Source organism: Palaemon carinicauda, chromosome 6, assembly GCF_036898095.1.
Source record: "Palaemon carinicauda isolate YSFRI2023 chromosome 6, ASM3689809v2, whole genome shotgun sequence".
Taxonomy (NCBI): Eukaryota; Metazoa; Arthropoda; class Malacostraca; order Decapoda; family Palaemonidae; genus Palaemon; species Palaemon carinicauda.
In genome coordinates, this window is record NC_090730.1 from 138,539,296 (window position 1) to 138,563,900 (window position 24,605).

The 24,605-nt window shown below is 36.7% G+C and overlaps 1 protein-coding gene across 2 annotated transcripts in view; it reads left to right on the forward strand.

Annotated features, from left to right (window-relative positions):
- PolD1 (DNA polymerase delta) overlaps positions 1 to 24,605 on the forward strand; it is a 304,764-nt gene that overhangs the window by 169,805 nt on the left and 110,354 nt on the right. For both annotated transcript variants that reach the window (XM_068375427.1, XM_068375428.1), the window contains exons 18-19: positions 15,273 to 15,410; positions 20,388 to 20,560. In XM_068375427.1, the coding sequence (XP_068231528.1) occupies positions 15,273 to 15,410; positions 20,388 to 20,560 (311 nt within the window). The remainder of the gene's footprint in view (positions 1 to 15,272; positions 15,411 to 20,387; positions 20,561 to 24,605) is intronic.

The window sequence follows — 24,605 nt, forward strand, 5'->3', positions numbered from 1 at the left end:
GGTGTACTATATAAATGTAAGGAAAAAAACTCCTAAAAGTTCGAACAAATATTAATGACGGACGAACTAACGAGAAAAAGGGCGGAGCCGAACCATGAACGGTAAGAACGGGGACGCCGTTCATATATAAACACTTCTCAATTAATAAAAACAGAGGTTACACTGCCCAATCTCGCTAAAACTCATGGATAAAGTACTTAACTTCGATGGGGTATCATGGGAATCGGCCATCGATTATAAAATAATGATAAATCCAAGGGTAAACACAAGAAAAAAAAACATGTTGGACTTAATAACAACAAGTGCTATAAAGGAGTGACGTCACTGGCGTGGGTTGGGTTAGTGGTAGTAGTGTTGAACGGCACCTCGCTGTGGCGGGGATTTTGAAGAGGAGATATCTAAATGGTGCGAGACCTCTGGTTGTGAATTATCACGCCCCAGTATTTTATACCGACACCTTATATGGGTGAGCGAGCTGGGTTCAACCTGGCATTCCTATGCTTTTTTTTTTCTCTGGTAATATATAGCAGTTATATTCCTTAGAAATAGTGCTCTAGGAGTATTTCACTGCGCGGCACAGGTCGGAGCCCAGAAAATAAGTTTATCAGTCAGCTGATTGCTTCGTAATTTGCCTCCAAGATGTGGTCAACAGATGGCACTGCCGCTGCGTAGTAATAACGAACGAAACAATGGTTGTATCTGTGTCTTGTTGTGTTTACGCGGGATTCGCCAGAGAAAGGCATTTGTCGTTTTTCTATGTAAACAATTGATGTAGTTTCTTCGAAATGCATTTGTCTAGGAGTGTGTGCTTTCTATCGCTATTATATTCTCTGATGCAATTATTGCACAGTGGTTTTAATAAAAGTCTTAACAGTAATTTTTCTTGCGTAAATTCAAAATCTGGGACAATGGCTGCTAGTAATCTACAGCTCTTTCGCAGTGAATATGAAAATGTTATTGATAATGCAACTCTTTTATTTCCAAATGATAACGAGATCAGTGTTCGTGACTCATTTATTGCTAAGAAACGTGACGAACTTCTTATTGAATATGGGTTTCTCAATAATACTGCTACACAAGTGAGTACTTTACCAACTATTTCTGACATAGAAAAAAAAAGTTCCTTTATTATTAAAAAATTTGTGCAGACAAGTATAAAATTTGATGAGGAGACTGAATCCATGAATGAATTTTTTGATCGTTTAGAAAGAAAGTTGAACAGTGAAAATGTGGGCGACAAAGAAAAACTAAATATCTTGGAAATATTGCCTCCCTCAAGTTATTTTCAGCTATACGAAGATACTCTTAGCAAGGCTGAACAATTTTCATTGTATAAGAAGAGAGCCTTAATAAAGGCAAAGTGTAAAGCCATTGATATTTTATTCAAGACAGATAATCTTAATTTTGTGGCACAAGATTCATTTGCACATATTTTTGATCAAATAAAATATGCTGTAATTAAATCCAAAGATACCCTTACATCACTTGCTTGTGAGAAATTAGCTACTTGGCTGCTATTTCTTAAGGGAATTCGTTTGCAAATGTCTAACGAGTGTCGTCCTGATGAACTCGATGAGTTGCACTTTTCCATTCAACGGTTTGCAAGTAGTAGAAATTGCACCATAGGCAGCTACTTCACAGATTACAAGGACAAAACTGATAATCAGGCATTCAATTATTCAGAGGAGGACCCCAGTAATTCTATAAATTTAAGTTCTAGTAACAGGAGACTAAGCCTTCTGTTAGAAGTGAATCTTTGAGAGAAAAGTATCTTCATTGCTCAAAAACTGGACATAAGGAGGAATATTGTTGGATCAAATATCTTGAGAAACAGCCCAAAACCCAGAACCTAAATCACACGTTTTGCAACAGGCATGCACCTTACGGAGATGGTGTTGAATTCATCATAAAAGGAAACATTAATAATAAACATAATTCTGATATCTTATTAGATTCTGGAGCTAGTATTTCCACAATGGATGGTAAATTTTGCCCAAAGGATACAGAGACAGGAGGAAAGATGACTGTATCATCTTTGAAAAATGAAACTGACATTTGAACATAACCTGTGATGAATGGACGAATAGACAATGAAACTTTCAATGGAGTCATTGAGGGTGTATCTGTGAAAAATCTCAAGCATGGTGCTGTCCTTCCTGTAATTGATCAAGGAAGTGGATGCATGTTGTTTCTTGACCTTCATGATGCTACCATCACAGTGATCCATTTTATAGCTAGTGATACAACTTCAGTTCCTCCTCAACCGTAACCGTTTAAGGTACCTGCTGAGAGTTCTCCTACCCCTTCTGCATCAGATGTACCGGTTGACGTCTCTAATCCTAACCCCTCTGCATCAGGTGACGTCTTTATTCCTAACCATTCGGCTTCAGATGTATCTGAAGATCCAAGAACCATCAACAAAACCAGAGAACCTTCCCCTCATTGTGAAAATTTTGACCTATCTAGTTCTTTACTTAAGCAATAACCGTAAATTTTGTTGAATTGAGTCAAAATAATGACATTGAATACAGAAAAATTTCCAATTTACTTGAATGCAATAAATCCATGTTTATTTCTCCACAAGTTCAATTAGTAATGTACAGTGATTTAATATGCAAAGTTAACAAGTGATTTATTTGCATATGCAATTTATGTACCGAAGAATCTAATTTCGTATTTTCTGAAACATTATCACAATAAATGTGGACATTTAAGTTACATGGCAGTAGCAAAAACTAGAAGAAATTTTATTTCCCCTAATATGTTTAAAGAAATTCAAGATTATGTGAATAGATGTGATATATGTCAGTATGACACAACAGCTGGATTCCATAAACCTGTTCCTTCAGATTTGATTGAATTACAGATGTACCATTTCCTCATATATGTATAGACTTTGTTATACATTTTCAAACTAGTTATTCTGCAAACACTTATTTACTCACCATTGTTGATCTTGCAACACATTTTGCAAATGCAATCCCCGTTAAAGCTAACGGATGAAAATTTTTTAGAGAAGTTAGTCAATTTTCATTTTTATAAATATGGGTTTCCAAAGCAGATAACTACCGATAGTGGACATCAGTTCTGAGTAAGTTGTTCAAAGATTAGGGTAAGGAACATGCCATCAATTTGATTAACATATCCCCTAGACATCCTCAATCTAATGGGATTTGGTAAGGTTTAATGGAACCTTTTCGGATATGATTACATTACTGTTTAGATGATGCTAAATCATGGGATGAGTCGGTTAATAAGCTCTTGTTCACTTATAATAACAGTTAGATCGAGTACTAGGTTTTCACCATGTGATCTAGTATACTGTATAGCTATTAAGTTCAAAATTTGAATTTAAGAGTGGACTCACCCATTTTGGATAAAGTAAATGTTGAAGAGTTTGTTGTAAATGCAAGATTAAATAGTGAAGACGACAGACATCAGGCACATTCTATTGCAGTTGATTCTCAATTAGCTAATAAAGCTAAACCTGATCCTCATTATAAAGCTAGAAAACTTAACATTGGAAATAAAGTTCTAATGAAGAGCTTGCCAAATAAAAAATCTAAAATGAAACTTAAGATGGCATGGACCAATGTTGTTGGATGTTCATCTGATAAAAATTACTCAATTGAAATTAATGGTCAAATCAGGTCATATCACATTGATCTCTTAAAATTGTATAATGAACATTCTCAAAATAATTCTAACTCGGTGTTGATGTTCAACCTGATTCGAATAATGTACCAGACAAGGATGCTGATGTTGATGGTTCTGTATTATGTAGTAATATGATCAATAGTATTAGCTATACTGTACTGTATTTCCATATTTGATTTTGCTAAGAGAATAAATGTGTTGAAGCATTGTGAAAACCCTTCAGTACAAGCAGAGGTGGATAGCTTAATAATGGAGTATTTGGATATATTTTCTACCTCCCCACTACGACTGATATTTTGACTCACCCTATTCAATTGAATGATCCCACCCCAGTTAAAAAGAAGTGCTTACTCTGTATCACTAGCATATAGAGGTAAATTCAAAGCTGAGATTGACAAAATGATTGAAAATTATCTCATTGAACCCAGTAACTCTGATTATTCCAGTCCATACATTATTCCAATAAAGGACAAGGATGAGATAAGCATAGTCATTGACTATAGATCTTTAAAAAGTAAGTTAGTCAAAAATAGAGAACCTATCAGTGAAACGCAGTCAATTTTTGCTTGCATCCGTACATATAAGGGCTATTCTGTAATTGATTTTAAGAATGGGTTTTATCAGATTCCCCTGTCAAAAGAGAGTCACAAATACACTGCATTCATAACTGAATTTGGATTATTCCAATTTATAGTTTTACCATTCGGAATATCAAATGGACCAAGAGTTTTCTAGACTTATGAGAGTTCTCTTTCCTGATCATCCTAACATTTTCACATCTTTAGATGACATTCTCATTGCTACAGAAACTTTCTCTGAGCATATGTGTTTAAAACATTGAGGTCTTCTAATCCTAAAGTAAATCTAAAGAAGTCTTATTTTTGTACTGAAGAAATTGACTTTTGGGGTCAAACCCTGAGTGAAAACTACATTTCTCCCCAGAATGAAAAAATTCAAGCCATCCTAGATTTTCCTTTACCCGTGTCAAAGAACACTCTTTCCTTGGTTTATGTAATGATAATAGAAACTACTGGTACAAGTGTGCTGATATAACCTGTCAGTTGTATGGTCTGGTCAAGAACTCTCCAAATAAATTAGTTTGGAACGAGCATTTAATAAAATGCTTCGATGACCTGAAATTAGCCTTACGTAGTGATAAAATTGTATTAAGTTAACTCATCGTTGGCATATATTGTTCAAACTGGTGTATCTTCGTATGCGATAGGAGCCATATTAGGTCAAAGACTAGAACCTGATGGCCCTGTTCTACCTATTCAGTGTATTTCAAAGAAATTGAATGATACTCAAATGAGATATAGCGCCCTGGAAAAAGAAACTTTTTGTATCATTTGGGCAATTGAAAAATTCAATTTTTATTTGTTAGGTCAACATTCTGAATTAAAAACTGATCACCAACCTCTCATATCAATAAACATTCCAAGTCGAAAGATAAGATGAGAAGGTGGGAGCTCATATTGAGTAATTATGATTATGAAATAAATTACAGATCAGGAAAGAAAAACATAATGTCTGATTGTTTATCGAGATTCATTTAATGCTCATTTTTTGTATACATTGATTATTGCCATTTATTTACTGTCAGCTTCCTGAATGCCATTGAAAATTTCTTTGTTTATTGAAATTTGTATAATACTCAATTTTAGGCATACATTGAATGTTACCATCTATTTCCTGTCAGCTTTCCCAAATATTGTACATTTGTAAAAGCTTGGTGGGGGTTTGTTCAGAATTAATAGTTTCAGTTAAAATTACAAATAAAATTATGAAAATGTTAAAGAGGAAAAGAAATTTTATTTTATCTGTAATTGTTTATTTTTTGCAATTTAGTTTCATGGAAGTGATTTTGAATGTGTGATTTCTTAAATTAAACACTTAAAATTTAAACAAAATATGTTAGAAGTTCGAGCCGCAAGTTAGGATGTCAGTTGGAGTCATGAGGTCACAGAAGCAAGTCCAAGAGGGTCGCTCTTGTAGATTGTTCAACCTTATTTGCATTCGTCGACTGTCTTAACTAATTATAGTGTGTTTGCAACATGCTATTGCCCCCATCAGTATTCTAAGTGCCCTGTACTTGTCTGACATCATGACGTGGAGTCGTTAGTGCTTGACGAGTGAACACTATCCAGTATATCCAAGCAAAAGGCTTTTCATGAGGCACTACACAAGAGATATCTGGGTGTTTCCAGAGGTCCTCTACAGCTGTCTACCAGGCTAAGCTTTTAAAGCCTACTGATCATCCTAGAGGATGGTCTTTTGACTGAATGTCTTAGACCTCTCCTTTCCCGGAGCGTTATCTGTGCTCTTGAGGGGCTTTGAGGAGTCTTGCCCAACCCAAGATCTCAGGCCCCGGAGTGGGACGATACTTTAATCCTCAAGACTCTTATGCTTATCCCATTTGAACCTTTGAGGAGGTCATCAGACAAGGATCTTACTCATAATACTATCTTTCTGTAAGCTTTAGCATTAGCGAAGAGAGTTGGCGAGTTGCATTGTCTCTTTTGTAGTTGCCCACACTGAGTGGTGGAAGGAGGTCTCCTTCAATTTTGTGTAGGACTTCCTGGCCAATATTCACAACCCAGAGGCCCAGGACCTCGGGTTCGAGTCCTTCTTCATCCCTTCCCTTTGGGTTGCATCGTGTGGTGATTGAGAGGAGCTGCTCTTGTGCCCCATGAGGGCTCTGCAGAATTATCTGAAAAGCATACCAAACAAGCTACACTGCCTACGGGAGTATACCCACAAGTCCCTCAACACTTTTGTTCTTGGTCCTGTGATGGCTGGTCAAGTAGTTGTCTAGCTAGGCCAGTTCCCACATAGGAAAGCAAGCATCTTGTCTTTGGTAATGTCTCCTGGGAGAAATATGATAAAGGGATTTTTGGACCTTTCTAGAGATTATCTCATGCGATGTACTACAACGCTTTTAATTAGGCGTACTTGCTTTCGTGTTAATTTATAGACATTTGAAAAGGATTGTGTATATGTTGGTAGAGAGAAAATTTGGTAGAGATATATACTGTATAGGTTTAATAGAGTGATCGACAGCTACTTAATTTATCATCTATCCATATTTTAGACCCTTGTTATTATTTTTCTCTATTGCATGGATAAAATATTGTTTTGGTGTATCATTTTGAATTGACTAAACTCTGAAATACTATAGTTTAGATACTATGGGTCCAAAGGCTCCATCAGGGAAAAGTAGCCTAGTGAGGAAAGGAAATAAAAAAACTAAAATGTATTGAACAATTAAAAAAACATATTTCAAGAATATTAAAATAGATACATTCTGTGCTTGTTTGCATGGACAACATTATCGATAGCAAAGTGAGTAAATGATGACATTAAGTGAAATTAATAACGAAATGGAGAACGTAGAGTGTTAAGTACATATATGCTTAAAGAAAATTTCCATTTGAAGAAAAGATTCTGAGTAAATTTTAGAAGTATCTCTAAAACATGATGTTTAACCGTGGGTCGCATCTTGTGAGATAGGTCAGATCAAAAGCTTTGTTAATCCTACACCTGGATCACTCCTTTAAAGTTTTGACTATCTCCTCCCTACGTCACTTGCACAGAATTAGTACTGTACCCTCATTAATCATGTGTCTTTGAAAAAAGAAAGAAAGAACAGTCTCCTGTATTATAATAATGATGAAGCAAAAATTGTTTTAATACAGTAATATTATTATTATTGTTATTACTTGCTAAGCTACAACCCTAATTGGAAAAGTAGCATGCTATAGGCCCAAGGGGCTCCAACACGGAAAATAGCCCGTTGAGGAAAGGAAACATGGAAAATTAAATATTTTAAGAACAGTAACAATGTGAAAATAGATACAGTGAACCCTCGTTTATCGCGGTAGATAGGTTCCAGACCCAGCCGCGATAGGTGAAAATCCGCGAAGTAGTGACACCATATTTACCTATTTATTTAACATGTATATTCAGACTTTTAAAACCTTCCCTTGTACGTAGTACTCTTAACAAACTACCCTTTAATGTACAGAACACTTAATGCATGTACTACAGTACCCTAAACTAAAACAGGCACAAATATTAAAGGCAATTTTATATCATGCGTTTCCTAAACACGCCAAAAAGCACGATAAAAAATGGCAACCAATGTTTTGTTTACGTTTCTCTGATCATAATGAAGAAACCAACGCATTTACTGTACACATCTGTGTATAGGTTAGTTTTTGCATCGATTATATTGATTATTCAGTACAGTATGTTGATTTTGTTATTACCAATATATTACCATATATATATATGGGTTATGAAAAAAATCCGCGAAGTGGTGAATCCGCGATGGTCGAACCGCGAAGTAGCGAGGGTTCACTGTATTTCCTATATAAACTATAAAAACTTGAATAAGATAAAAGGAAGAAAAATAAGATTGAATAGTGTGCCCAAATGTACCCTCAAGCAAGAGAACTCTAACCCAAGACAGTGGAAGACCATCGTACAGAGGCTATGGCACTAGCCAAGACTAGAGAACAGTGGTTTGATTTTGGAGTGTCCTTCTAGAAGAGCTACTTACCATAGCTAAAGAGTCTCTTCTACTCTTATGGAGAGGAAAGTAGCCACTGAACAATTACAGTGCAGTAGTTGATCTCTGGGGTGAAGAAGAAGTGTTTGGTAATCCCAGTGTTGTCAGGTATAAAGGGACAGAGGAGAATGTGTAAAGAATAGGCCAGACTATTCGGTGTATGTGTAGGCAAAGGGAAAATGAACCGTAACCAGAGAGAAGGATCCAGTGTAGTCTGTTTGGCCTGTCAAAGGACCCCATAACTCTCCAGCGGCAGTATCTTAATGGGTGGCCGTTGCCCTGGCCAGCCTACTACCTACATAAAGATTTGGAAATGCAATGCAATGAAAATGAAATGCAATCAGTTTATCATTATATTATAAAAATCTCTGATCAAGAGACGAAATATGGTCATATAATGATACTGTACGTGTCAAAAGAGGCGAATCAACCCAGTCACCTTGCCAGTCTGTCCCTACTCATGCAAGAGGTTGTCGAGGCATACTACAATCACGGAGAGACTATCCTGTCCAGTCAAACATGCTGACAGGATGAGAGGACATGCTAGTCGCGCTGAGTTTTTTTTTTTTTCACCCCCCCCCCACACGTTAAGGGTTGGCGGGTTCTTGCCAATTGCGGTCAAATCAGCACGCCAGTCCTCTGCGTGTATGGCCTGCTCAAGTCTGGAAAGAAAGTTAGAATAGCTGGCTCTTCTCCATCTTTCCTTACCCTTTCTTTGGGATGAAATGGTTAAACCGTTGCTCCCTGGATCCGACTTGATGCTACTAAGCTACATTTGTGTGCTTCATTCTTTAGAAGTACTGTATCTCCACACATCCTTTGTTGATAGAGGGGAGTACGCTGGATTATATGCCAACGAATTGATCATCATACGCCAGGTATAGTATATCATTCCGAACTGCTATCACATAGGGGGAAAAGGATCCCTCCCTTAACCACATAATAGTTTTCTTGATATAGGTCAGGCCAAATTTGGCTATTCCTCAATATGATGGACAGATAGGAGGGTTGCTAGGTTTATCTTCCTTCCTTATGTATGGAACCAGGCTGACTAACATTTCCGAGGAAGTAAAAACACCAACCATTTCAGCTCCAGTAGGACTTCTAACACCACCAATTAGTGAGGCTCCCTATTTTAATAATTGCCTGATGGTTTATCAATAGGTTCTCTTTTTCTTATCTGTTTCTTTATTTTTTCAAAACCATCCTTACTGTCCTCCCTTCAGTTGAAGTAGCTATCCTTGCATGGTGTATCAGCTCCTCCATGTTGACCAGTTTTTCCAATTTTTTATCTGTAGTCTATGGGTTTTATCAATCACCTTATTTATATTTCTGTACATATTGTTTTTTATCATTATTTTTAATTTAGTTTTTAAATACTTTATGTGAATCTTTTATATTGCCATTAATTCTGATCCTGTCTGGAGACAGCGAAATCCAGGACCAATATGTCCTAGACTTCATCAGTGTAGCCTAGTGTAATACAATATTTAGGGTCTGAATGCAAATATTCAAGACCTTATAGTTGCATCCAAACAGTATGATATTCTTTTGTGCTCAGAAACTTTGGTTTCTAATATGTGAGCTCCTTTTAACTGGTTTTACGAAGCTAATAATTTTAAAACAGGATGCCATTCCTAGAGTCAGGGGAATGACAGTGTATATTAGAACTGAGTGCCCTGCTTTTCATAAGTCCTGCTATAAATGTAGATGATGTTAAATTTGGGTGATAAAAGTTAATGGCAGGCACAACAACTTACGTTTGTGTTTGATCTGCCGGAAACAGACATGGATGATTCTATCTTCAACTATCTTCTTACCATTATGCCTGAGAAACAAGATGATAGAAAGGCCTCTTTTTGTTTTTGTTGATGATTTCAATGCTCACCATAGGGAATGGTTAAATTCTGTTTCTCCTACTGGTTGCCATAGCTTAGAGCTTCAGACTTTGCCTCTGAATCAGGCTGTAAGCAAAACATAAGTGAAATTACTCACAGGTCTGGTAACTGCTTGGACCTTGTATACACCGACTCCCCTGGCGTTATTACAAGTAAGGTTGGTTCTCCAGTTGAGACATCTTATGCCTTGATTTCATTAGTTGCCTGAGCAGCTTGTCCTGGATGTGTCATACTCGTGTAAGATTTATATAAAATCTCAAGCAGACTGGAATGGCGTTTTGAGTGATTATTTTGGCTTATCATACATATACCAAGGCATTTCCCCCAATTTTGGGGGGTAGCCGACATCAAACAAATGAAACAAAAAAGGGGGCCTCTCTTCTCTACGTTCCTCCCAGCCTGACAAGGGACTCAACAGAGTTCGGCTGGTACTGCTAGGGTGCCAAAGCCCACCCTCCCCCGTTATCCACCACAGATGAAGCTTCATAACGCTAAATCCCCTACTGCTGCTACCTCCACGGTCAACCAAGGCACCGGAGGAAGCAGCAGGGCCTACCAAAACTTGCATCACAATCGCTCGCCATTCATTCCTATTTCTAGCACGCGCTCTTGCCTTTCTCACATCTATCCTCCTATCACCCAGAGCTTCCTTCACTCCATCCATCCACCCAAACCTTGGCCTTCCTCTTGTACTTTTCCCATCAACTCTTGCATTCATCACCTTTAGCTTATATTGGTCACTATTGTATAATATTGTTGAGCCTGTTTTTCCTTTGAATGAGGATCCAAGTAAACGATAAACCCTGGTTCAGTGATGATTGTAGACGTGCTTATTTGGAGAAGCAGAAGGCCTATCATCTTTGGAAGGGTAACAGATCAGATTTCACGCGGAATAACCATACTGAGCTTAGAGTTTTTGCTCAGAGAGTTTATGCTTCAATTGAAATGGAATACAATTTAACCATAAATGAAACCCTTTCTGGTACAACTCAGAAACAACAGGTCCTCGTTTACTTAGAACAGATGGCTCTGCCACTCACTGTCCAAAGGAAAAGTTAGATTTTTTGGCTGATGTGTTTGACAGTAAGCAGAGTAATGAGGAACTTCAACTTCTTCATTCCTGTTTTCCTGAGGCTAGACTAACTTGTTTAGCTATTTGATCTCGTGAATGAGTTTTTTAGTGATCAATCTATTCTGAAGAAGTGTTTTAATTCTTTCACTTTACCTTGTTTCGAGTATTGTTCTCCTGTCTGGTCTTCAGCTGCTGATTATCATCTTAATTTGTTGGACAGGAACTTATGGTCTATGAAATTTCTTATTCCTGATCTAGATATTAATCTCTGGCACTGTCGTTCAATTAGTTCATTATGCATGTTGCATAAGATTTTTTATAATTCTGACTATCCTTTGCATTAAGATCTTCCCGGACAGTTCCATCCTGTTCTTAATACTAGGTATAAATTATAATAATAATGAGGCCTTCTCCATCATGCGGCTCAATACTACACAGTACTCTAGAAGTTTTATTCCAGCTGTGACTAAGTTGTGGAATGATCTTTCTGATCGGGTAGTTGAATCAGTAGAACTTCAAAAGTTCAAACTTGCAGCAAATGTTTTTGTTGAACAGACTTACCCAAGTCCTTTTATAGTTTATATATCAAATAAATGCTTTAATGTTGTTAATGTTTTTGAAATTTTATTTTAATTTTTCATTACTTTTATCATTTATTTGCTTATTTCCTTTCCTCACTGGGCTATTTTTCCCTGTTGGAGCCCTTGGGCTTCTAGCATCCTGCTTCTCTAACTAGGGTTGTAGCTTAGCTAGTAATCATAATGATAATAATAATAATAATTAAAACACTCTTAATGGACCTTGATGTTTATGGAGGTGTAGACCCAAATTGCCTTTTTCCTATTTTTTCTTTAAAGAGTGTAGATATCTTAGCTCCAAAGTTATCTGTGATTTTGTGCAAGTTAGCAAGGAGACGTTCTTTTAGCACTTGTGGGAGAATGGGAAATGTTACTCCATTATGTAAATGTTTTCATTGTAGCTCAAGTCCTGCTGATTACCGACCAATTTCCATAATTCCTGTATTATATAAAGTTTTTTAACATCTTTTTGCAAATCATCTAAATAGGTTTGCTGAAGATAATCACCTGTTCCTTAGTTTGCTATATGCCTTTCGTAAAGTCCATGGAGCATGTGATGCCATTCTTAGAATCTCCAATGCTCAACAGGAATCCCTTGATTATGGTCAGGAAGTTGATATGATTGGCCTTGATGTTAGTGCTGCATTTAACCATGTTAATCATGAGGTCCTTGTTTTTAAACAAACAATCGGGAGTGGGTTGGTGTTTTTGCAACATTATTATTGAATTTTAAGTAGTAGATAGCAAAGAGTTGTTGTTGATGGGCACCATAATGAGTATAGGAATGGGATATCTGGTGTTCCTCAGGGTAGTGTTCTTAGCCCATTACTATATACACATGACATGAAGTTTGGCCTGGAAAAAAATTGTTGCATTTGCAGATGCTGCTAATCACTTTGCATGAATTCCATCTCCTGAATGTAGATCTGAGATTTCTGAATCACGAGGTCCTTATTTTCAAACTCAAACAATTGGGAGTGGGTTGATCTTTCTTTAGCATTATGAATTTTAAGTAATAGATAGCAAAGAGTTGTTGCTGATGGACACCACAGTGAGTATTATTATTATTATTATTATTATTGTTAGCTACGCTACAACCCTAGTTGGAAAAGAAAGATGCTATAAGCCCAGGGGCCCCAACATGGAAAATAGCCCATTAAGGAAAGGAAACAAGGAAAAATAAAATATTTAAAAAATAGTAACAATATTGAAATAAAGTTTAACTATAAAAACTTTAACAAAACAAGAAGAGAAATAAGATAGAATAGAGTGCCCGAGTGTACCCTCAGGCAAGAGAACTCTAACCCAAGACAGTGGAAGACCGTTGTACAGAGGCTATGGTACTACCCTAGACTAGAGAACAATGGTTTGATTTTGGAGTGTCCTTCTCTTTGAAGAGCAGCTTTCCATAGCTAAAGAGTCTCTTCTACCCTTACCAAGAGGAAAGTAGCCAAGGAACAATTACAGTGCAGTAGTGAATCCCTTGGGTGAAGAAGAATTGTATAGGAATGTGATATCTGGTGTCCCTCAGGGTAGTGTTCTTGGCCCATTACTATATACTGTACACTTGACATGAAGTTTGGTCTAGAAAACAGTTTGTTGCATATGCAGATGCTGCTAATCACTTTGCATCAATTCCATTTCCTGAATGTAGATCTGAGGTTTCTGAACCCCTTAATAGAGATCTAGCTAAAATTAGTGCATAGTGCAAATTAAGGGACATGAAGTTAAATCGTAACAAAGCAAAGAATTATTGTAAGTAGATTAAGGACAGTGGCTCCTCATCATCTGGATCTCATTATTTATAGTTTTCTAACTCTGTACGAGTTGAAATGCTATGTTTGATCCTCAACAGCAAATTTGCTTTTGAGAAACACATTAGGTCTGTCTCTTCTTCATTTGCACCATAAATTGGTGTATTTAGATAGTCTTGTATAATTTTTGGTGATCAATCTATTCTGAAGAAGTGTTTTCATTCTATAATTCTACCTTGTTTCGAGTATTGTTCTCCTGTCTGGTCTTCAGTTGCTGATTCCCGTCTTAATTTGTTGGACAGGAACTTTCGGTCTATTAATTTCTTATTTCTGATCTTGATATTAATCTCTGGCACCGTCATTCAATTAGTTCGTTACGCATGTTGCATAAGATTTTTCACAATTCTGACCATCTTTTATATTCAGATTTTTCCCTTACAGTACCATCGTGTTCGTAATACTGTATGTATGCAGTTATTTCTAATAGTCTTGCCTTCTCCATCATGAGGCTCAATACTACACAGTATTCTAGGAGTTTTATTGCGGCTGTGACCAAGTTGTGGAATGATCTTCCCAATCGAGTAGTTGAATTGATTGAACTGCCAAAGTTCAAACTTGTAACAAATACTTTTATGTTGAACAGGTGAACATAGGTTTCTTTATAGTTTATATTTGAAAGATCTGTTTTAATGTTAATGTTCTAAAAATATTTTATTTTATTTGTTCATTACTTCTCATATAGTTTAGTTATTTTCTTATTTTGTTTTCTCACTGGGATATTTTTCCCCATTGGAGCCCATGGGCTTATAGCATCCTGCTTTTCCAGCTAGGGTTTTAGCTTAGTAATAATAACAATAGTAATAGCAAAGTTTTTATACATGGGAAATTTGAAAAATTTTAAAGGTAATATGATTTTTCCTTGATATACAATCCTGAATACTTTAAAGTTAGAATTTTCACCTCAACCTACCCTCTCAGTCCTGAGCCAAAGATCAAAAGTGAAAAGGCTTCGAGCTTCGATACTCAGGCTACTCGTCTGCTTTCACCACTTGTCATTAACTATTGAATCTTGATGACAAATTCAATAGTCTTTTCAGCTTAGCTAAAGGCATTGCCCTGTTTTAAAGGACTCAGTTTTGTATAGTTAGGAAAAATAAAAGTTTCTTTTATTTTATTTTTCATTTTAATGTGGTGGCTTATGTGGTAATGTCCTTGACTGGTCATTGAGTCCCACTCAAACTTTTTAGATCTTTTGGTCTCTGCTACCTCACCATCCTTGTGAGCTAAGGATGGAGGATCTGGGGGAGTCCATAGGTCTACCTGCTGAGTCATTAGCAGCCATTACCTTTCCCTCCTTGGCTAGCTTGGGTGGAGAGGGGATTGGGCTCATATGTATATATGGTCAGTCTTTCGGGCATTGGCCTTCATAATAGGGCAATGTCTCTGTCCCTTGCCTCTGCCATTTTAAACAGTTATGTCCACCACACACAAACAGATTTCCTCATTGTATTGACCTGGGTAGTTGAAGGTGTTAATAATTAAACTGTAATAGTAAGTTATGTTACTAAAGCTGGTCACTATATTAGTATATTTTTATTTTAAACATGCTTCACATTATTGGGATTCTTTTAATATGCTTTTAGTTTTTCAAGATAATTTATGATGGTACCAATTTCAGTTAGAACTGATATACTCTACTGTACATCATTGTCATTTTTTTTTTTCATTAATTTTTTTTTTCAGGTAATTTATGGTGACACTGATTCTGTGATGATCAAGTTTGGTGTTGCAACTGTTGCAGAAGCTATGGAACTTGGTAAACAGGCATCAGCGTATGTTACAGACACTTTTGTCAAGCCAATTAAACTGGAATTTGAAAAGGTATGTTTGTCTGTCTTCCATTCGATTGGAGAAGCATGTTAGCCATGCATGCTACTGGTAATCTGTTATTTAGATTCTGAATATCCTTTTATTGATATGCTACCTTGGTTCCTCACCAATATTGTTGGTATGATTTTTTCCTTACAGTACTTGTATACTGTATCTGCTTAAGTATTTATCTCAAATGCAAGTTTATAAAGTTTTGTGTTTGTCATAGGTATACTGTATCTTAATTTTTATCTTGCACACATTATAACAGAAAGACGTGTAGTTCAGTGATATTAACAGTGGTTATTTTCCTTGATTGGTGGCTTCACTGTCCAGATGTTTGTGACCAGTTACTCATTTATTTTCTCTTGAAGACAAAATTACTACTGTAGTCAGTTTTTTACTTTTTACAGTTTTGTTGATAGATTTTAACTTTTTCAAATGTTTTCCCTCAGATTTTTTGTTGATTACTTACTGCTTGATAGCTAATGACTGATTAATTTCTGTAGTTATTGCACAGAGGTAGGCTTTTGTTCTTGTGAACCTCACTTCTTACTTTTTTTTATATGAACAAAGGTCAAGTTAGATATTTTATTTTTATCTGTACTTTTGGTAGTTTTGTTACTAAGAATTTTTGTGCACTTCCTTCTCATCAATAACAGTTTTTGTTACCCATATGTACACTCCTTTCATTTGCATTAATTTTACCTCAGTTCAGTATTGATTTTGTAATTTTTGCAAGTTTATCAATCATGTCTATTAATTTGATCTGATTTAATTAATGTACAAATACCTTTATACAATAACTCTTATTTTGTCTATTGTATTTGCCATTTTGGCTTCGTGAACACAATCAAAAGAACTGCAGTAATAAAGGTTGTACATATCTTTGTTAGCACTATTTGTTATGCTTTAACAAACTCTTGAAAGTCATCTTGGTAATGCATGTTATACTTCTGTGTCATTTCTGGACAAGGATTCTCAACTCTTATACTGCAGCTGCTGTTGTCAGCTGTTTTTGCCCAACCTTACCTCTGAGATGTGTTTGGAGGGGTTTTACTTTGCAAAAATGAGAAACCCCATAGTTCAAGGAAATCCACCACAGATATGCCTGGTCTGCTTCATCTGCATGAGAGTCCTCAGCTTTCTATATGAGCAATGGAGTCCTCTCTCTCTGTCTTATATGAGTCTGTATTATATGCCAGCCTAGTCCAGCATCAATTGCTAGCCAAGTCACCATGCCCACTCTGCTCTATTTCTTCTCAGCCTGCTTCTCATCTGTTCAGCCTATTGCCATGAATTCTTTTGTTTACCTGCCTTGCTGAATTATGATAGCTGTCTTTTCAACCAAACCACTTTACATCTGTTTTGCCCACCTGACTTTCAGTCAGCCACCTGTTTAGCTTGAATTCCCACGTCCAAATATGATTCGTATGGTTATTGAAACTACAACCCAATATTCACTGGTGGTCTGGGTCTGATAGTGCTCAGAGCCTCCATTTTGATTCTAGCCATTGCCTTCCTGATGCTGCTCTTGAACCAGCCTTAAGTTCTGAGAAGTATTCTCCTATCCCCCGATTTTGTATCCGACGTACAGAAGGCACCACTGCACTTCGTATTACCTTTGTCATGTGTGTTGGGAAAGATTTTAGAATATGAAGGAGAATAAATCCAAGCTGGATCATTCTCCCTCAGTTTCATCTTCGAGATCAGGAAAGCCAGCGAGATCATAACTTTGGTTAACTCTTCAGAAGGCAAACCGAAGTAAACTGCCGATTTTGGTTTTAGAGGGCAAGCATCCAAGGCAGTAGACTTCCCTACTTGCCCTAGAGAAACAGTGAGGCCTACAATTGAGGATGATTCCAAGTCTTCAGCTTGCTCTAGCTGAAGCTCTCAGAGTTTCTGATGAGAGGTGTCCTCTTGTGTCATCGCCTTTTTCTCTGTCTTTGAGCATTGACTCATGATAAAGACTGTCTCCTAGTTCTCTGCATATTCCTCTGGGAGTGTGGGTAGAACTTTCTCAGGCAGTAGTCTAGATGATTGACTTGCTTTGCTTAAACCAGCAAAAAGCACTCCTGTATCTTTTTGGGTTTCTAGTCCAAGAAATCTTATTACAAATCTTCCAGAGGCAAGCAAGGTTAAAAGTGCCATCGGCAAGCAAGCCTCAAAGTGGCTGTGCGCTACTGCAGAGAGAACGAACCTCAGAGAAGATAGGCTTCAACTATTAGTGTGAATGCTACAAGTTTACAAAATGGACCAAAGCTTGACCAAAAGGCATGCCAACCATGCTCGCACTGTAGTGGTTTGCAGACTGTGGCCATATGTAGCACACAGGCTGCGTATTGTCCGAATGCCGACCACAATCAAGTGTGCACTACACAAAAAAGATAAAATGGTGAAATACCTAGAAATTTGGGCAAAAGGTAAACAGTCAAGAGAACTGGGCACTAAGCACCACCCCTCAATTTTATACTGGGCAAAGGAACCCAACTAGAACTACAATTGCTTAATATCATTCTAGAGGTACTGTATACCGTCTCACATATTACTGGCATGCACGGTGTCTTATATAAATAGCAGCAGCATGCTTTTAAGGTAGGATATTTTTTCAGCTTAAGTAAACTTTAAGAACATTAGGAGAAAAAAAATGACATTCTTACAGTATCTATAGCCTGGAATGTGACACACTCTGGGAGGAAGTATATAAAATAAAAAAGATTAACAAAAAAAAGTACATTACAAAAAAAAAGGTTGACATACATCAATAAGAAAATTTCTATTGTTAGAGAAAACTAGTATCCCTTTACAGTTCAGTCTCACAATAACTAGATTCAAAAAAAGTTTTTCAAAAAAATTAATTGTTCACCTGTTTGAACCCTCCCGTAGCAATAAACATATCATCAGGAGCAGGTTACTCTGTAAGCTACACCAATATTGAAAACATCAATCACACAAGTTCAACAAAGTTTATTATATTTCTTAATTTGAACTCAATACGTACATGTGTACAGCATAAGTTTGTCCTCTTCCTCCTACATACTTACCGAAATAATAAACAGATTCTTCACAAGCATTATTTCATCACAGCCAGGCTAATTCACAATAATATTTAGTCTTGTCAAATTCACTCACACTTGAGAGTTTCTTTCAATATGAAAATTCAATTGCCTGCATAATGCATTACATGGCTTTCAAGGCAATTGTACTTTTATCATTTTTGTTTTTAGTATACTGAACAACACATGTTCTGCAGAAGCTAACTCATTCCAAGTTTTGAACATTACAAATTACACTCGTATGGGAAAAGTATAGGTCTCTAGATTTTGTTCACTTGTGTTTTATAAAGTGCAGTTTGGATTATTTATCCTATTATACAAGAATAGTATCAGCAGGTAAAACTTTCAATCAGAAAAATATCATCCTACTATGGGGCTATTTCCACCCCTATCAAGTGAGGATTTCCTCTCGGGATCATTAACTCCACTATGCCCTTTCTTGGTCTGACACTTGTTAATTACATACAACAGTAACACATTAAATCCTTGTAAATACCACAAGAAACAAAGATCTCAGTATTCAGGTGACAGCTCATCCTTATACTACAGCTCAGGTGTTGTTGTAACTCTACTTAATTTTTAAAATCCGTACTTGGTGCAGGCATATAGCATCCAAAGTCTCTGTCTTTGGGATACAGTATGCCTCTCACTTTCCCCGTGACGAAGTTGATGGATTAGTGGCAAAGTGGGAAAAAGCAAGTCAAACATCCTTCTTTAGGAGGGCCAAAACTTTCAATCAACTAGTATACAACATTCTCAGTGCCTCCCAAACAAAAGAACTCGCCCCACAAGCAGCTGCCTGTGAGAGAGGCACACCAACGACAACTACCAATTTAAGAGATCTATTGACTAGAACCCGCCGTTTTGTGGAAGGCATCAAGGCAGTGCCGATGAACCGGCCATTATATTCCAGAGGATCCATCAAAGACCTATTCCTTTAGGAGGAGGTCAAACAGATGTTAGACAAACAAGCGATCAAAGGGATCAACAACTCATCTCTGGGATTCTACAGCAACCTGTTCCTAGATCAGAAACTTTCTGTAGGCTTGGAAACCAGTCATCGACCTATCCCATCTAAACGACTTTGTTCTGTAAACGAAGATCAAGGGGGAGACCCTCGGGACGGTCATACAAACAGTAAGATATAATGACTTTCTGTTGCCCATAGACCTGAAAGATGCATACTATACTTCAAAATTCCAATTCATAGGAGTTCAAGGAACTACTTACGATTTTTCTTGTGATAAGGAAGTTTCAGTCTTGGGTTCTTTGCTTCGGAGTTTCCACAGCACATCAAGTGTTCACGAGGATGTTCACACTGGTTTCAACCTTGACTCACATGGTGGGAATAAGACTTTTCCAATACCTCGACGAATGGCTGTTGTTGGCGGAGTCAAAATCCCAGCTTTTTTTACTACACTGAATGGTGGTGGCTGCTAGAACTTTGATAATTCTTCATTGCCCATTACTAGCTTTCACCAGAATCTTACCTCTATTAAAGGACTTAAGTTTGTATAGGTAGAAAAAATACAAATTACTTTTAAAATTTGTGATTTTGTCCCATCTCAGGGGCACCACACAAGGTACAGTAGGCAGTATCCTTAAAAGCAGGTTTTGAAGAAAGAATTTTTATTTTTTATTTGCAGCTCTAACAAAAGTATTCGTAAGCCTTTATGATGAAGCATAAAGTGCGTTTATATACAAAACAATGCTAGAAAGGAAATGAGGTTACAGCTAGTACATATTTAAAGTATATAGTGGCCTCTTGTATATTTTATTTGAAAAATCAAGTACAGTATGTGTATTGTAATATTCATGAGAGAAACGTACTTATGTAATTTCTCTTATTTTGTAAATCTTATGCAATTTTCATACTTTATTAAAAGGGGAGTAATTTAATTGTTGCTAATGTAATCAACCTCTCTTTTTGTAGGTATATTTTCCTTATCTTCTTATCAACAAGAAACGGTATGCTGGCCTTTATTTCACTCGACCTGAAATTCATGACAAGATGGATTGTAAAGGTATTGAGACTGTCCGACGTGATAATTGCCCCATTGTAGCCAGTCTCATTAATACATGCTTGCAGAAAATCCTCATTGACAGGTATGTAATTCTTGGTTTCCCAATCACTTCAAAAATTGGAAATATCACTTACATTTCTAGGTTTACGCACAGCTAGCTAGAAGGCTGAAGATCCAGTGATTAAAAGAAAGATATCATTGTAATTTGGGGCTCAGGTATTGCTGGCTGTTTGCTGCTCAATAGTTAATTTTTGTTTCAACACACTTGCAAATCTTAAGCTATTTATTCCGAAACTAGCCATAAGATGTTTAGCAAAATGGAACTACCCCTACCACTAGTTAGTTTGGGGGGGGGATAGGAGGGGTAGCCGGACACCCCTCTCACACACACACATCTGTGTAGTCTGGTCACTTTTTATTTTGGCCCGGAGAGGGTAGACGTTCGTCTGTCTCTCCTCCCAACTGTTTTACTGGCCTTTGACTTTTCCTATGTTTTTCGTTTTTCTTCTTACTGGTGTTTTTATATTTTTTTTAAATATATATATATATATATATATATATATATATATATATATATATATATATATATATATGTGTGTGTGTGTGTGTGTGCGCGCGTGTGCATACGTGTATATATGTGTACAGTATAACTGAAACTTTGTTAGTGAGCTAGAAAGAGGTAAGAAATGAGAGGTAGTGAAAAGTAGCCCACACCACACACACACACACACAGAGAGAGAGAGAGAGAGAGAGAGAGAGGGGGGGGTTTAAAGTTATAACACATTGGTGCTTATGTAATATCAACTGTATAGATGGTTTGAATAAGTTAAGAAATAATTTGTTACTGTATTCGTACGCGCATATTATTGAGAGCGGCAGCTAGACATCTGCTGATCTGATCACAGCCAAAAGTAAAACAAAAAGAAGTCAACAATACTCGATTTTTAAAACACACCCGAAATTTAAAAACAAAGGTACACGTTTTCTTAATGTGCAATTAACTATTTAAAGAGTAGCAATTTTCTAGAATAAAATGATGTTTCCTAAACAATAGTGGTTTGCTGATGAAATCAGATGCTGTATTTTAAGCTACAATTGAAATGGACGTATATTTTATCATATTTTAAACAGTATAGATTTGCTTTACAGACTTGTTTTGTATAGTACATGATATAATTATAAAAAACCTCTCTCTCTCGGAGAGAGAGAGAGAGAGAGAGAGAGAGAGAGAGAGAGAGAGAGAGAGAGAGAGAGAGAGAGAGAGAGAGAGAGAGAGAGAGAGAATCAGCTGTAGTAATCGAATGCCTTGTTTTTGTTTCTTGTACCACCTGAAGGGAGGAATTGATTGGCACAACTAATAATAGTCATGTTAATTTCATCCTTAAACTCGGGTTGCCATATGTGAAGTAAAATTTTATTTCATACATAGAGAGAGAGAGAGAGAGAGAGAGATTCTGGCAACAAATCAATCTCTCTCTCTCTCTCTCTCTCTCTCTCTCTCTCTCTCTCTCTCTCTCTCTCTCTCTCTCTCTCTCCTGAGAGAGAGGTTTTTTATAATTATACCGTGTACTATACAAAACAAGTCTCTGTAAAGCAAATCTATACTGTTTAAAATATGATAGAATATTGCGTACTCGTTACCGAAGTTTAGGCTATTCGCTGCTGATAAACGAACCCAGCCTACATGTGAAAACCTTGAACACCTGAAGGGAACAATAAAGCTTTTATATATACTGCACTAAATAATTTTGCTTAATACCATCATTAACACTATTATTAAAATTATTAAAAGGTTAGAGAAAGATAAAGATTGCCGAGAACGTAACCACAATTCTGTTTACATTTTGTCAGCTGGACTCGCACAGTTAAATTTGATTTCATTGTTGATGTGGAATTTTATCCTTAAATAGGCTATTTATTATGAAATTATGTTAATAAGATGTAAGGTTAATATCGTTTTGTAACATTTAGTATCAACTACCTTATATAGGGCTACCAATATACTTAAAAAGACAATAGATTTGATACATTTTGTAGTGTATAACTCGCAGACTTTGAACAGCTTCGCAGGTACCGAAAATTTATTTTTGAAAAATAGCGACCGCATAAATGGGGAATCGTATTGTGGCGGGATGTTGCAAGGACAACCCCCACACCCTTGAATCACACTTACTGACAATGGTCTCCTCAACACATACTTTCCCCTTACTTTATCATAAACTGGACTCTCAGACAAAGGGACACAAAAAACACAAACCATAACCTTAAAACTATATTTATGAATACCAAAACAATCACTTAATACTAAAAAATCACCAACCATATTCCATAACCAAAAAAAAATCACACTTAGCACTACAATCTTAACTTACTATATATAGAAAACACATTCAAATAACCACATGAAAAACAAAACTTAAAGCTAAAAATTCCCTTCACCTCCAAATATAAACGTAAAATATATATATATTTCTGAGTGGACTCCTTCGTCCACACAAGGGCCAACAGTCTTTAATTGCCCAAGAACCACAACCTTATAGCAACCGCGACACTGACAAATATCAACACAACTGCATTGATTGATTTTGGGTCGTGTGCATTGTCATCATAATCATCATCATCATACGTAATCTTGTTCAACAGGCCAGGTCATCAACGCTTGGTCAATCCAAATGAGCAGTCTAACACAATTAATTACAGGCCAGGTCATCAACAATTATCCAAATCCAAGCAGTCGTGCCAAGTTCCTTATTATAGCCAAGTCGTCATCAATCACTGTCACATTCAAAGAAAATCTCTCCAAAGGAGGAATCACGGCCTGCCAAAATAAAAAAGAAAAACACTTACGAACACTCCTAACTAATTTAACTATCGCACTATAATCAAAGATAAATAATAAATTGTTCCTATCACTCACAAACACGACAAGCAAAGATAAACAAAACTGTACTTACTTTTTAAATCAATCAACACTTCCACGCCGGTCAGAAAAATATATAAATATAATCCAGCTCTCACAAACGGAACTGCCTCAAGCTGCAGTCAAATAAAAAAAGCATTCGCTCCGAAACATTTACCACTGTCGTAACCTAACTAAAAACATAAACAAACAATCTCATTTGTACCAACAGTCTTTCTCACCACCAACGATCGATACACTAACTACTTTTGCTCGCTAACACAATCTCTCTCTCTCTCTCTCTCTCTCTCTCTCTCTCTCTCTCTCTCTCTCTCTCTCTCTCAGGATTTGGCAAAAAACAAAAATTAAAATAAAGCAAAAATAAATCCTCCACAGTATAATTCGGACACGCATAATTCGGGACCGTACTGTACAAACACACAGTGTGGTCCAGAATTATGTGTGTTCGAATTATGTGATTCGCTATTTATGTGGTCGCTAGTTTTTAAAAATAAATTTTCTGTCTGCGAAGTTGTTCAAAGTCTGTGAGAGAGAGAGAGAGAGAGAGAAGAGAGAGAGAGAGAGGAGAGAGAGAGAGAGATGAGAGAGAGAGAGAGAGAGTGTGTAAGAAATAAAATGTTAGTTCACATATTACAACCTGAGTTTAAGAATGAAATTAACATGACTATTGTTAGTTGTGGTGATCAATTCTTCGCTTCAAGTGGTACTAGAAACAAAAACACAACATTCGATTACAACTGCTGATTCTCTCTCTCTCTCTCTCTCTCTCTCTCTCTCTCTCTCTCTCTCTCATCTCTCCTCTCTCTCTCTCTCTCTCTCTCTCTCTCTCTCTCTCTATCTATACTGTAGATGAAGAAACCTAAATAGAATTTCAACCGTAGCTTAAAATATGCATCCGATTTCGTCAGCAAACCACTATTATTTAGGGAACATCACTTTATTCTAGAAGTAGGTAGTAGGTAGAAGGTTGGCCAGGGCACCAGCTGCCCGTTGAGATATTACCTAGCGAGGTATTTGGATCCTTTGACTAGCCAGACAGTAATGCATTGGATCCCTCTCTCTAGTTACGGCTTATTTTTTCTTTGCCTACACTTACACAGAATAGTCTGGCCTATTCTTTACATATTCTCATCTTTCCTCATACACCTGACAACAATGAGATACTAAACACTTCTTCACCCAAGGGGTTAATTACTGTGCTGCAATT